Source organism: Pleurodeles waltl, chromosome 1_1, assembly GCF_031143425.1.
Source record: "Pleurodeles waltl isolate 20211129_DDA chromosome 1_1, aPleWal1.hap1.20221129, whole genome shotgun sequence".
Classification (NCBI taxonomy): Eukaryota; Metazoa; Chordata; class Amphibia; order Caudata; family Salamandridae; genus Pleurodeles; species Pleurodeles waltl.
This window is the reverse complement of record NC_090436.1, coordinates 436,688,243-436,702,906: the sequence shown is the minus strand read 5'-3', so window position 1 is coordinate 436,702,906 and position 14,664 is coordinate 436,688,243. Positions and strand designations below refer to the sequence as shown.

General features: G+C 42.4%; 1 protein-coding gene across 3 annotated transcripts in view; it reads left to right on the top strand.

Moving 5' to 3' along the window:
- Window positions 1-14,664, top strand: part of LOC138284953 (baculoviral IAP repeat-containing protein 1-like) — a 472,954-nt gene that overhangs the window by 175,344 nt on the left and 282,946 nt on the right. For all 3 annotated transcript variants that reach the window (XM_069224320.1, XM_069224310.1, XM_069224328.1), the window contains exon 4: window positions 14,277-14,358. In XM_069224320.1, the coding sequence (XP_069080421.1) occupies window positions 14,277-14,358 (82 nt within the window). The remainder of the gene's footprint in view (window positions 1-14,276; window positions 14,359-14,664) is intronic.

Sequence of the window (14,664 nt, the reverse complement as noted above, 5' to 3'; positions counted from 1 at the left end):
TACTGCTGTTTAGCAGACTTTTACTGTGTCATTGTAACATGATCTCAGCATCAAACTGCTGGGAGCTGCCCCTCATCAATACTAGGTATGTGGTCATCCAAACATTATGATACAAGAAAAAACCTCAACGTCTCTTTTGATACCCATTCCTGATCTTTAAGACCTTGTTTAATGAGCTGTCAGTTCTATGTTTCTCTTTCGTTTTATCCTTTGATTACAACTTCTCCCAGATCAACAGCCCATCTGTGGCAGAATAACATTCATGAAAACCGTAATTTTGCTACTAAATAAATATACACTAGACATACCTGGCTACTGCCATATCCTTCTCTTCCTCCTTGATCACCAGCATGACCTATCAGGAAGACACTTCTGAACTGTGTTCTTTGTGCGGCCTCCCTGACACAAGAGCTGACATTGCGTCTCTGCATTTCATAGCAAAGATACCCAGTCTCTGAGTGGCTTCATTCCTACTGTAGTGGATGTAGCTGCCCTGCTTTTGGGTCAATGCCCTAAGGTAGGAAGAGTTTACTGTCTGCATGTCCTCACACATTGCATGCCTTTATTGCTGTGGTGGCCATCTTTTGGTGTACTCCCCAGCCACAGATGACACTGTGCATCATTGAGTAAAATACAGTTTTAAACCACCCACCCAAAGGCTCTCCCACTAAGAAAGGGCATGTTTAAGAGAAGAGAGTTGATATCTTAAATATAGGAAAAGGGCACTAATTTGGACGCGATGACATTTGTTAACAATACACTTATAGGTAAATGTATGTGTTCATCCGGAATCCCAGCTTCAGCAGTTGTGAGCACATGGAGCAAGATCTTTATTAGGCCTGGGAAGAGTGAGCGGAGTCGCACTACGCAGAATTCCGCGAAGTGGAAAAAGACTTCACCACGCTATGTGGAATTTCATGAGCAGGCGGAGTTCTCCTTTGCGCCCGTTTGCATTGCATTTGATGTCGAACGCAATGCAGAGTACGTACTCACATTTGAAATCATATGCAAACGGCACCACACAGTTCGCATGGATGTGGCCATCCTGTTTTACACTTTGTTTCTGGTGCTGGGTCTATTTTTGGACGCGATGACATTTGTTAACAATACACTTATAGGTAAATGTATGTGTTCATCCGGAATCCCAGCTTCAGCAGTTGTGAGCACATGGAGCAAGATCTTTATTAGGCCTGGGAAGAGTGAGCGGAGTCGCACTACGCAGAATTCCGCGAAGTGGAAAAAGACTTCACCACGCTATGTGGAATTTCATGAGCAGGCGGAGTTCTCCTTTGCGCCCGTTTGCATTGCATTTGATGTCAAACGCAATGCAGAGTACGTACTCACATTTGAAATCATATGCAAACGGCACCACACAGTTCGCATGGATGTGGCCATCCTGTTTTACACTTTGTTTCTGGTGCTGGGTCTATTTTTACATCCCACCTCAATCTTTGCAATTCTCCACCCTTACATCTATTGTTTATTTATTGTATTTGTGTCTCTTTTTGTGTCTGATTATTTTTACGTTGTTTTAATTTTTTTGTGTTTTTGTGATTTTTTTTATTTGTGTTTATTTTTCCCTTATTTCTTCCTTTCTTTTCGTCCTCTTTCTTTTTTTCTCTTCTTCAACCTACCCCACGAGCAGTGGGGCAGAGCAGGGGAACAGAGGTCTCCTACCTTGTGGGTGGCGGCACCATCAAGGGGTGCAGCCTTGGCCGACATTTAGCGAGGAGGAGGTGGCAGCACTGTTTTTTATGTGCAGCGCCACCTCCCCTCCATGCTGGCAGTAAGCGACAGGCCTGGGAGAGGTTACCCCCTTCGGGAGCATCAGCAGCATTGCGCTAAGGTGCGCCAGTTGGTCAGGGCCCTCGCCCAGGTCCAACGCACCACCCAGAAGCTGACGCACCACTGGGTGGATATAATCGACCATGAGCAGGACCTGCTCGACCTGGTAGGTGTTGAGATTCCGGGGCTCGGTAAGCATTTTATTTTTATTGAGTTTGTGTCCTACAGTGCTAACTTGTTTTTCCGAATAGCATGCGGCTTCCACTCATAGGTAAGTTACATTTAGTTTTCGTTAAGAATATTATTTATTATGTGATCCAGTTAGAGCTAGGCAGGTGCTCGGCACTGCATCATCATACTCGTAGGAACTCGCATTGGCTGATTATTTAAGAAGCCACTGCAATGCAGACTCCTCTGTCCTCCTGTCTCCATAGTGAATTGGTGATATCAGAGTTAGCGTTCTCTGTGACTTAAAGTAGCTTGTACAGTCCCAAGCAATTTCACAGTTCTGTGAATATGCATTGCAAAAAAGGAAGACTAAGTTGGTCCATCAAGAGGCTTGAGAAATGAGAATAGAATGAAAGATCATTCATTGCAGTGCATTAGTTCCAATGTAGTTTTTGTTAAGGAAATTTGGGATAGGGATTTTAGGAGTGGAGCCAACTCATTGTTAGTTGATCATATTAGTACCATAGGCGATTTGATTTAAGCACAATGTTGTTTCATTTGCCAGTTTTATAATAATTTTGGGGACATTACTGGTGCCACTAACGTATTTTTTAATCTTCTTTATTTCTTACATCAGCACCCAAAGGCAAGAAGAGGGGCACTGCACCAGTGAGTCTGGCAGGAGCTGGGGAGATGCCGACCACCAGCGCAAATGCTGATGGCTCTGTTCATCCCAGTAATCCCTATTATTTATTATTATCATTATTTCCCTTACTTTTACCTCTCCCCACTTTTATACTTCTTTTAATTTTGCCTTGTTTACTTTTTTTATACTGTCTCCCTTTTTTCCAACTCCCCTATACAAGTTTTTTTTAATTCCTGTGTTTTTTCTGTCTTTCATTGACCATTTTGTATTCCACCCCTTCATTGCTCTTCACTGATTCTGATTCATCGTCACTCATAGGTTATTGCTCTGCCCCTCTAATAAGGTCTTGTCTACCTGCCGTTTCTAACATTCCAACAAAATGCCTAGAGTGATACTTTTGACAGAAGATACTGCAGCGCTAGACGAACTGTAACAATGTATTGGGGCTGCATTTTTTTTATTTAAAAACTTAAGAATGGGAGGTGTACCTGGCATCTAAAAAACTGTATACTGTTTTTTTTATAGCCACTCCAACCAGCCAGCTCAAGTTCCACCACTGCAGGAACGGATGAAGCAGGGGGAGACGCAGTAGCAGGGATGAGCAATGGCAAGTCACATTACTTGCTTATTGACAATTACTAGTAGTCACTAGCTACAAGGAGGTTGTCGTGATCGGATTTATGAACCCCCCCGCATTACAGCTACAGCGGTGGTTTTGTTACTTATAGCCTCTTCTATCTGCAACTCAGCAAAGTCACACATAATGTACACTAAAAATGATGGCTTGATGGAAACGTGAAAGAAACAAAGGTTAAAAGAAAGGATGGGTGAAAAGAGTGAAAGAAAATGATGCATGGGTGGATGAAAAAGGATGCATGGGTGAGTATTGGTATTGGGTAAATAGATGGATAGGTAAAAGGATGGTTGAATGGATGGATAAAGGATTGTGAATTTGGGTGAAAGACGAGATGAGACAGTAAAGCTTAAATCATGGTGGCTATGGGTGTATATAGGAGAAGAATGAAAGGTCGACTGAATAATTGCATGGGTTAATAGTGAAGGGAGCTCTTTTTCTGTAGAGGGATCAGTGATGTCCCTCTATTCTTCTATAGCAAAAGCTCTACCTACCTGCCTAATCAATCTGCCTTACTCTGCAGTAGAGTAAGTCAAGTTTCTTTACTCTCCTTACCAGCCAGCGAATCAATTTGTTGGAAAACATTTGTGTGGTGGGTGAGCCCAGCGAGTAAAGTCAGACTAGTAAGTGCCCTATTTGATTTCAAGTTCGGCATAGGGGATACTCAGTGACTAACGTGCCAAATATAATCTATATAGCCCATTCCTTTCCCTGTAGTGCAGTGCATTGTTTTCCCCTGTCTACTTATGGCAGACAGGATAAATATATCTACATTTTATACATGACATGTGTGACATATCTTATTTATTCATCTGTCTCTTTGGAATCAGGATAGAAACTAAAGTAAGTGAAAGGCATTTGGGGAAGAGCAGGGTCATTGGAATTAAAGATAGATAATTGTCAGCTACAGCTCCCAGAGATGCAGACAGCAGCTAAGTACATGAAGCGCTGGCTAGCATGCCTCCAATTATTTGGCACAACGACTTGTACTCCATAGTGCATAATGCCTCACTCATCATAAATGAGAGGTAATCCATTCCTTTTCCACTTAATGTGTCTGTTTAGTTACTAGAAAAGCCTTTAAAAGAGAAAAAATGAAATCAATTTTTTTTAAATCTGCTCTTATTCTGCCTTCTTTTCTATCAGTCACTCAGTGCTGTTTATGTGAGGCATGTGTAGGTAAACAAATACAAATGTTGGCCCTGTGACTCTCCTAATCATAATCACATCAAATTCCAAAGTCCCTAGTGGACCACCAATGTAGTGATACTGTGATATCCCCTACCTATCATTCGAAGAAGTGCTTGTTCAGAGCATTGTTTACAATTTCTCTTGCTTATTCTTCTTTTTCTCGATATAGCTACTCCTACTCAATGACCAGCAACCAGGTAGGAGATAGCAGCCCGGCTGCTGCAGCAGAGGCTGGGTAACATCCAGGCTGAATATCATCAGCTGGTGATTTTTGAGGAGGAAGAGGCCGAAACAGCTGTCTCGGACCCAGGACCCAGCACATCAGCACTCCAGGCCCCAGCCTCCCGGCCAGTACATTGCCTGTGCCACCTCCAGCAGTCAGGGTTCCTGACTGCACCTGCTGCTGCAACCTCCTGCTCCAAAAGGGCATTGCTGAGATGCATCCTCGACCAGATAGAGAGCCGGCTCGCCAGCATTGAGCAGAACCTGGACCAGCTCTGGACCCATATTGACAGTGCCCTCTTTAAGGCCTTTTTATTTTTTTTGTTTTGGTGGGAGGGGCTTGTTCTGGGTGGAGACAGTAGGGAGGGATTTGGGATGGACTTTGGACTTTTTTTAAAATTGTTGGTGAATGGGGTTATATGTTCAGGGAGAAAGTGGTGGGACTGTTGTGGGTGGAGAGGGATCATTTTCTATTTGTAAATTATTAAAGGGGATAATTATTTTTACTTTATTTGTGTCTCAAATTTTTATTTTGGTGTTTTAGACTTTTAGTTTAACCTGCTGTCTTTTAGTGTAGCTTGTTATTTTAATCTGCTAAAAAAAAGTGTATATCATTTACTTATACCCTTCCTCTATTGCCCTCTGCAACTATATATTGACCACTAGGGGATGATTGCCCTTTCTTATTTTACCTACAAAAACCCAGTATACACAGGCATCTTCTTCAGTAGTAGTTAATAACTAACTAAACAAGTTCACTTCAGTCCATACCTCTTCTCTATGCTGAATAGATGAAGCGAGGTAGTCTTCTTACTGCAGGGTTTTTGCTAAGGTGGCATCTTAAGAGGGTGGTAGGGGTAGTAGTAGTAGGCTAGCGCATGGCCATGGAAGACAGAAGGTGCCACTCCCACCTATGCAAACTCCAACTGCAGGATTGATTAAAGGGTTATCCATCACTACCAACTAGATAAAAAGGAAACAGCAAATTTGTGGATCATATGTCATAACGTTAGGAAGACTGAGCTCAGACTACCACAATGACAGCATTGGACAAACAACAAAGAAGACCATATGGTCATAACATCTAGAGATATAAATTTCTTCCGAGCAATGGTGGGGAGCTTTAAAATTAAACTCAGGAAATTAAATCATGGAGTTAGGAGACGTGGGCTTAGAGTCAAGAGGGTTTGGACCAGGTTAAGCATTTATATATCTCACACACACAAGGCATGAATGATGATATTGATGGGCCCAATGTGGAATATTGCTCGGGTAATAGACGGAAGAAGGTCATGGAGAGAGTTGGTGTTGCTTTCACCACATCCGCTCAAGCAAGTGTGTGATTCATTTATGGAGTAAAATTAGGTCACACCTCTATAAATTGCACAGCCTGGGGAGAGAGGGTTAGGGGCTCAATGAATGGATGGGAAAGGGGATTTGGAGATAGGTGTGACAAAGGCAAACACTATACACAAGAAACCACAACAATATTCCTTGGGGCGCAGAGCAGCACACCATCATCAATCTGTTGTAGAAGAAAATGAAGGGATAAGTAAGTATGACACAGTTCAGTAAATGCCTTGGAAACAGTCCTTCTGCTACACAGAGATCCCCAGATGGTATATCATACGTATTATGTCTTCTAGTTTTGAAATATGGAAGATTGAATGTAACACACCCAGTTCTAAAAATGATGATTGTTAAGAGTAAAATGATACTATATTGCCAAATTGGGTGATGCATCTCTATTCTTCTTGGAATGTCCGTCACTCTGGTGCCTGTCTGAACCTGTCCAGTAGGTAAGCTGGAGTCTTGAGTTTTCCTCAAGTTGTGTTCATTCAGGAGAGGATTAGGAGAAGGCCTGTTTACTGAAAAAACAGTAGCTGTATTAAAGAGTAAAGGAGAAGAACAAAAGAAAGGAAGGTAAGCTTCATGAGGAGTCAGGGGTTTGCCAAGAACATTCAGAGGCAGAGCAAAAACATAAAATCGCTTTTGAGCTAGCAATGCAGTAAACACATACTCAGCAGCATTTCCAAACAACACACCTCTCTTCCGTTTAAAGAAGTGATGAAGTACTAGGCCTCAGAGTCTTCACCAGCATCATGGGGTTCTATTTGAAGTCGATACCTTTCTTCTTTCTAGCTGTTGAGGTAGTCCCACCCTGAGTCCTTCCACCTTCCTCCTCTAGATTCTGTGTAACTCCGTTCCAGTACCAAACCGAGCAAGGTAGACTTGTGAAGTGCACTGCTGTTGAAGAATGAATAGAGAAACAGAACTGGAGTATTTTTTGTGTAGATTTGTGTTTGGTAACTAAAGTGGCTGGTCTGTTCTGAGGAACCAGGAAAAAGGAGTAGACCCTGCAGGTAAATTTTACTACTTTTGAAAGGCCATTCACTTTCAGGAAACAATGATCACCCATTAGCCCCCAAACATTGCTAATCATCTGAAACAAGTTTACAAAGTTGTTGAACTCCCTCCCTCGCTGTCAACTAACACATACATCAGTCATCACTCACAAATTCACAATAAATCAATATATCACCACTCATTAGTGCAATAGTTACTTAGTAGTTACCTCTTCCAATCCAAGCACAGTGGTTGAACAAAATATCTCCTCTTTGATGGCATCCACACATTGGAATTAGGCATTGGCACTGGCATTCTTTTAAGCAATGATCTTTTAAGGCAGCCCTGCTAGGTGATGTAAAAAAATAGGATAGGCAATGGCATGTGAGGAAGGCAGGCATTGTCTCCAATGTCCTGAAGGGTATGTGAGAGATTCTTCACTGCATAAGGGTCCAACTCCATTCCAGGCTTATATGTAACTATAAAATCAATGGTGCGGCAGCAGAAATCCGACACAAATATAATGCTGCACTAGCATTATTTTTGCAAAGAAAGAAAGAGAAAACGAAGCTGAATGAGAAATAATTTAAAAGCTCTGTGTTGGCACTGGCATACTCAATCTAGGAAATAGAGTTTGTCCTCAACCTCTGGTGGTTCTCCTAGAAGATGGTCAGCTAACACGCTTGATTCGGACCAATCATCCTCTTCCTCCTCCTGTGGTGTTTCAGGTACGGTGTAATCAGGTGGTTTAAAATGCTGGTTCATTTTGATCATGGTCAATCTCTCCATGTTTTGAGGCAAGAGACTGGTCCTTCTCACTGTAACAACTGCACAAGCTGCACTGAACACACTTTCAGCAGACACACTGACTACGGGACAAGCCAGAATCTTTATTGCCAGCCTGCTGAGCTCTGGCCACTGGCACATCTTCCTATACTAATACACCAATGGGTTTTAATCCACATACACCTCTTTTGGGTCATCCAGATACTCCTGGAACATCTTCTGATTGGTCATTGGTGCTGCCTCCTGCTTATCACTTTTTCTTTTGCCTCTGCACTGGACTTAAGACCTGCCACTTGAAACCAAGCCAATGCAGAGGTTGGGTCCGATTCTTCTGTTGCTGTTGTCACCGATTTTCTTGTTGGTGGGGTTGGCGGATAGAAGACAAGAATGTCCTTTCTGGAAGTTGAAGGTGGCACCTCAGACCTGCGGAGTGGGACTCTAAGTTCCATCCATTCTTCCTCCAGTTTTCCTGCTTGCTCAACAATCCACGTCTTGTATTGTGAAACATCCCCTTCAGAAAAAGGAATGGAACCGGAAAGAATTTTTTGGGGAGCGTGGATCAAGTAGAATGGCACAGATGTATTTTGGGACGAAATGATGTAATTTTGCAGCCTTGCATTACAAGTCAGTCGACAGTTTAGGCTGTCAACCATGGCATGCGCTTCTGGGTTTTCTCGGTACCCCCGAATGCAAACCTTTCAGACACCTTCTTTAGCTGCTCCTGTAGCAGATGCAATAACGGGATAGCTTGGCCCATTGTACTGTCCTCCTTGCTAACTTCCCATGTGAAAACCTCAAAAGGGAGCAACATCTGTATGAGGCATTTGACTAGGCCCCATTTGTCCGCATCCATGGACATAGCTTTCCAGATTGCATCAGCTCCTCTTTGAATGACGTAGTCTTTGATCTGTTTGTACTGCTCAAACAGACTTTGAAACATTTAATAGGTTGAGTTACAACTTGTTGGCACCTCCAGTATCAGGGTTTTAACTGGTACTCTGTTACCACACTTAATAATATGCAACTGTTTCTGGGCTTTAAAAGAATGGCTGAAATGAGTGCAGATGTGTATTCAGGTGATCTGTATGTTGCTGACTATGTCTACTTTTTTAAGAAAGTCTTCGCACAACCAGGTTGATGCAGTGCACAAAACACAGGACCCTAAAATAGCCACCGTATGCCATGGCCTTGACTATGTTATTGCCATTATCTGTGGCAACAAATCCAACTCGAAGACCTCTGGGTCACAGCCATTCGGACACCTTGCTATTAAATTCCTCCAATATGTTTGCAGATGTGTGTGATTTCTTCATGGCGAACATGACTACTGTTGCATGCCGCTGAATGCTCTTAAACATTTTTTCAGGGCCCAAACCTGTAGATAGCTTTTGCTTTATCCCCACAAAAGAGATCCAGTGTGCAGTGATGCACATGTAATCAGTCACCTGACAACTAGTCCACATGTCTGTTGTCAGGTGGATAGTGTGGAAAATACTTTGCTGCAAAGCGTGATGCAGCACTGAAACAGCAACTTTGGCAAAATAGGTCCGACTTGGAACCTTCAATTTCAGGCAGAAGGCTGCCACAACCTCTTAGAATCCCACTCCTTCCACAAAAGTGAAAGGGAGGAGGTCCAGCGCTAACATTTTTACCAGCTTCCCATTGTACAAACGTGCTAATGGGTGGTTGTGGTCGTAGGGCCCCTCCTCCCTAAACATGCCTGTAACTGTGGTCTGGGTTTTCTTCTTTTGTGGGGCCGCTGACATAGGTGACTTTTGGGATGTAGGTGCGTGTTGTGGTGCAATCACCGTATGTTGTGGTACCTCCATCTGACTCTGAGTCTTCCTGTGCCATTGTGAGGTCACTCAGGAGGGTGATTCTGGCGCACTGCTGGGGACAGGGCTGCTTTGCATGAGGATGTCACTCGCTTCTTCCTCACCTTCCACCGTAATTTGACAAGTTGTAGCTGATGTTTCCTGGCTCTCTTCACCTTCACCAACATGACCATGTTGAGCCATTTTTTAGGGTGATCTTCCCACCGGATTGTGTTATGTTTTTTCATATGGGTCGTCTGTCCTCCAGAACCATAATGTGAACCTGGATTACCTTGATGAAGACTCACGTGGCAAATGGAGCATATGGCAAAGTTCTCCTCCTGTTTGCTAATCGTAAAAAAGTCACAAACTGGGGAGCAGTACTTTTCTATTGGGCCACTGCCAATGCCTGAAGAAGAACTGAATGTGGTAATGTGTCGACTGCCTCTCTGCAGTGCATACTTCTACTGAGGCACAGGTTGGCACAGGTCTCTGCTGGGGCCTCACAAGTATGGAAGCTGGTGGTGCTGCCTGTGCCACACCCCTCAGAGCAGGTTGGATAGTAATGTTGGATTCCGCTGTGCCATCTTCCACAATGACTGGCTCATTGTCACATCCTACTCATCATCATCACCTTCCATGGTTCTAAGGCTTTCTGGAACCTTTCTTTTCCCTTGCCTCTCCTGGAGTCTCCCGGACTCTGCCAGGGTCCACTCCATGTTCCTATCATCCTCATCAGAAGTGGTGCTTGGAGAAGATGGTAGAGTAGTACCCTTCCTTTTCCTTGCTAGAGATCTGGGAGCCATTGATTCTAAAAGAAGAGGTTCTTGCTCAGCAGGAAGCTTAACCTTCTGTTCTGCTTCATCTTCAGGAAGATCTGGCAGTGGCTGCTGTCCATTTTGCTATGTCCTGAAATGACTGGGTACTACTATAGAAAAGGAAAAAATCCAATTCAATATCACTGCTCTTCGGCATCACCATGATTGCAGTGGCTGCCTCACTGACAGACATGGTCTTGGGCTTGGGTTGGGGCGGTGCTGGAGATGCAGCAGTGCTGCTACAATGTTCATCCCTGGCACACGTCTCCTGAAAAAAGTTGTGATTGTCACACCTCTGGCGGAAAGCTGCTTCTTCTCATTGGCCACTTTCTTGGAAGCAACTTTCTTTGGGGCCATCTAAAGATCTTGGTTGGCAGTAGCACTAAGATGAACAAGCGAAAGAGTTTGGTGCCTGTGGACCAAAGTAACTGTAAAGCCTTCTCTTTGGCTGTACTGCAGGTGATGTGTGGGTCTCTTTTCTTGTGCACCTAAAAACAACAAAGCAAGAAAAACATGTAGTTAGTGAACATGGCATTGTTTCAGGTTGAAATAGTACAGAGAAATGCAATCTTAGTGCGGTTTGTCACTTATGTAATATACCTATTTAATCAAACATTGTAAAGACAAACCACACCAGAAAAGAAATTACATTTCGAATCAGATAGCACACTAGGCAGATCTAGCTCTTTGCTTTATCTCGATCTGTTTTAAAGTAGGCACCTGTGGTAGTCAGAGAGAGGTACATGGGTAAATGGAATAAAGCTTTAAATAACCTATGGCGTTAAGGTGTTCCAGGGAAAATGTAATAATCATTAACAAAAATGAATTATGCAGTTGATTTGTCTACTGTGCTCTGCAGCCATGGTGTCCTGAAGGAAATGGAATTACACCTAAAGAAACTGAATGATGTAGTGCAGCTGTGCTTCGTTTGGTGGATGGATGGATGGATCGGATGTATTTGGATGGATGGATCAAGGCAACATGCAGAATTAAATAAAAATTATAATAAAAAAAATGAAAAGGAAATAATAAAAAAAGTAAAATAAAAAAGTAAAAAAATTAGAAACTATAAAAAATTTAAATAAAATATATAAAAAAAGTAATAAAATGGCATAAAATGTTTAAAATTTAAAAATTAAAATAGAATACAAATAAAAAATAAAATTAGAAACTTAAAAAAAATGATCAACAATTAACAATGTTTGTATATAAGTCTTTGTCAAAGACACACTGGCTGCACGCACAAAATGGCTGCCAGCCAGCCACATGGTCAAACAGCACCAATAAGGAGCAAGAAGGAGGCATGGAGAACAAAGAACAAATGCAAGCCTATGACAAGGGGCACTGGCTGGATGGGCAAAATGGTTGCCAGCCAGTCACATGGTCACACAACAACAACAACAAGGAGCAAGGAGGCATGGCAAACAAAGAACACATGCAAGCCTGTGGCAAGGGACACTGGCTGGATGGACAAAATGACTGCCAGCCACATGGCCATACAACAAGGAGCAAGGAGGCATGGGGAACATTAACTGCAAACAAGGGGGCATGGAGAACAAAGAACACACACAAGCCTATAGCAAGGGACACTGGCTGGATGGACAAAATGGCTGCCAGCCAGCCACATGGTCAAACAACAGCAACAAGGAGCAATAAGCATGGTAAACAAAGAACAGATGCAAACCTATGGCAAAGGGACACTCGCTACATGCACAAAATGGCTGCCAGCCACATGGTCAAACAATAACAACAAGGAGCATGGAGGCATGGCAAACAAAGAACACATGCAAGCCTATGGCAAAGGGACACTGGCCACATGCACAAAATGGCTGCAAGCCACATGGTCAAACAACAACAACAAGGAGCAAGGAGAACAAAGAAGAACACATGCAAGCCTATGGCAAAAGGACACTGGCTGCATGCACAAAATAGCTGCCAGCCACATGGTCAAACAACATCCTCCTATGCCATCAAATATTACCCCACAATGTATACCTTTTTTGCAAAAAATGATATGCAAACAATAGCCAACATTTTAAATTTAATCCAGTGCCATCCCTGCCATAAATAAAGTTTTAAAAACATATACCACTAAAACATTTATTTCATCCACTGATTACTACTAGTAGTGGGCCCATTAACTAAATGGTCCTTTGGAAATGTGGGTCAGATAGTAAAATAATATTGCAAATGTTACAAACATATAGAAAGCGTACTGATCTGTGCAACAATTTTCCTTTACTAAGGGTGGATAATCAATTAAATGCAAAATAAATACTATGCCTATACTAAAACTCCAGGCAACCTACCACTATAAAATTTTGAAATCTAAATCAAGTACAGAGAAATACTGATACATGCCCAAGAAAACAAAAACACCCTAAAACAATAGTTTTTGAACTTACGTGTGTGATTCAACAAAAACGAAGACCTTAAATCCAAAAGTATATCCAGGAGACAAAGAGAGTGATCCTTCCACCTTGAAATCCAAGTGAAAAGTGTTCAGGAGATGAACAAAGCACTGGGAGGAGCCTGCTGGACAGGAAAAAAAAGTTGGAGTCTCTCGCACACTTCCTTCCTGTTTGAAAAAATGGCTTCTCAATCTCAAAAACAAATTGCAGGGTCCATTGGAGAACAAAATCTAGTCAAAATCTCTTTTTGACTAGATTTGGATGCACTGTAGCAGAAAATCTACTTCAGAAGTGAGTTCACGCTCGTAAGCGTCCCTGTTTTGGCTGCCGGCGCAGCTCAAGGCAGCTAAAGCGAACACAGTCTTTCATGTGCTCACTAGCGGCCCGGAAGTATTGTCCCACTTGCGAGAGAGCACCAAAACCCAATCTTCAGAGCACAAACAAACTTCGCTCCACGCCAGAGTGTGGAATTCAGGAACTCTGTGCTACTCCGTCTTGCGGGAAGTGCCCAAATTTCACAAACTCCACCGGCGGAGCGGGCGGAGTTCCACGGCCAGGCCTCATCTTTATTGACTACCAAATTAACATAAGCACACTTGAATAGTAGGAGGGTGGGAGCACATTGCCTCATATCCCAGCACTCAATTTGCCCCAATGCATCATGGTGAATACAATGCATGATAACACTTACTTCCGTAGTAGTCTTTAATTTCCCCCTTGTTGGTGTAGCCTGTGCTGTTTAACTTTAACTTCTCAAAATGAATTATTGCTCTCTACTGATGAAGAAGTGAAACCAGAAACACATGTCTAGAGTTACACAGCACAGGGTTCACTAACAAGAATGAAAAAGTAAAGACTACTACCGCAGTGAAATGGCCTATCACTTGGCATGAATGTCAGAGGTGACAACTCCTCAGATGAACTATTTAGAATATGTGAGTGTTTGAGCGCAGTGTTTGTTAAACATGTTTACTAATTTTTGAAATTGTAATGTACAAATTTAGAAAAGTTGTTTGTTTTTGTTGGACCTACACAGGTTGCTGGGTTCCAAGTACAATATATGTATCATCAAAAGGTAAGTGGTGTACATAAAGGAGTTTTCAGGAATTTGTTTTAAGGCTTAAGAACTGCTGGTTTGCTAGATAAGAAGTAACACAGATTTTTACCATTGTAGTTGAAGTTAAGGTGATGTAGGTTCTGTGCCCCAGGAGGATCTTGTTTCAACCTGCCTTGAGAGATACTGCTATTAGAAAAGTCCTCCTTGATGTACTTTACAATAAATGTGGAGAATTACTCATTGCCTAGGAAAGTATTTTGAGGTCTACCTAAACCAACATAAAACATAGCGAATCACCCAATTCCTGGGCAACTATTTTTTCATTACTGTAGAGAAATACTCACTAGTATATTACTTAGTCCCTTTTATAATTTGAAAATGTATTTTTTTTATTTCAGGTGTGTATTTCTTCGCAGTGAAAAAACAGAAAGTGACATTAAGCAGTACATACAAGATTATCATGGATTTAAAGGTGTAACGGTAAGAGTGCTAGTATATGTTTTGCTAGAAATAAAAGATATTCATGCATTCAAAAACAAGTCCCTTCCCCACTCAAGTCTAAGAATTTGACCACACAAAGTATTTGGTGTCAGGCTGGGTCCCCTGGAGCATGCAGTTGCAGGGTCACTGGTAACCAGGGTTCAGGTTATGAAGCAAAGGAAAGTGGAAATCATCAACGCCTCCTTGACTCTCTGGGTATATGTGGGTGAGCAGTACAAGAACTAACGCAATAGAGAGGTGTGTGTTGAGTCTGGGTATAGTACAACATGAGTATTGCAATGGCAG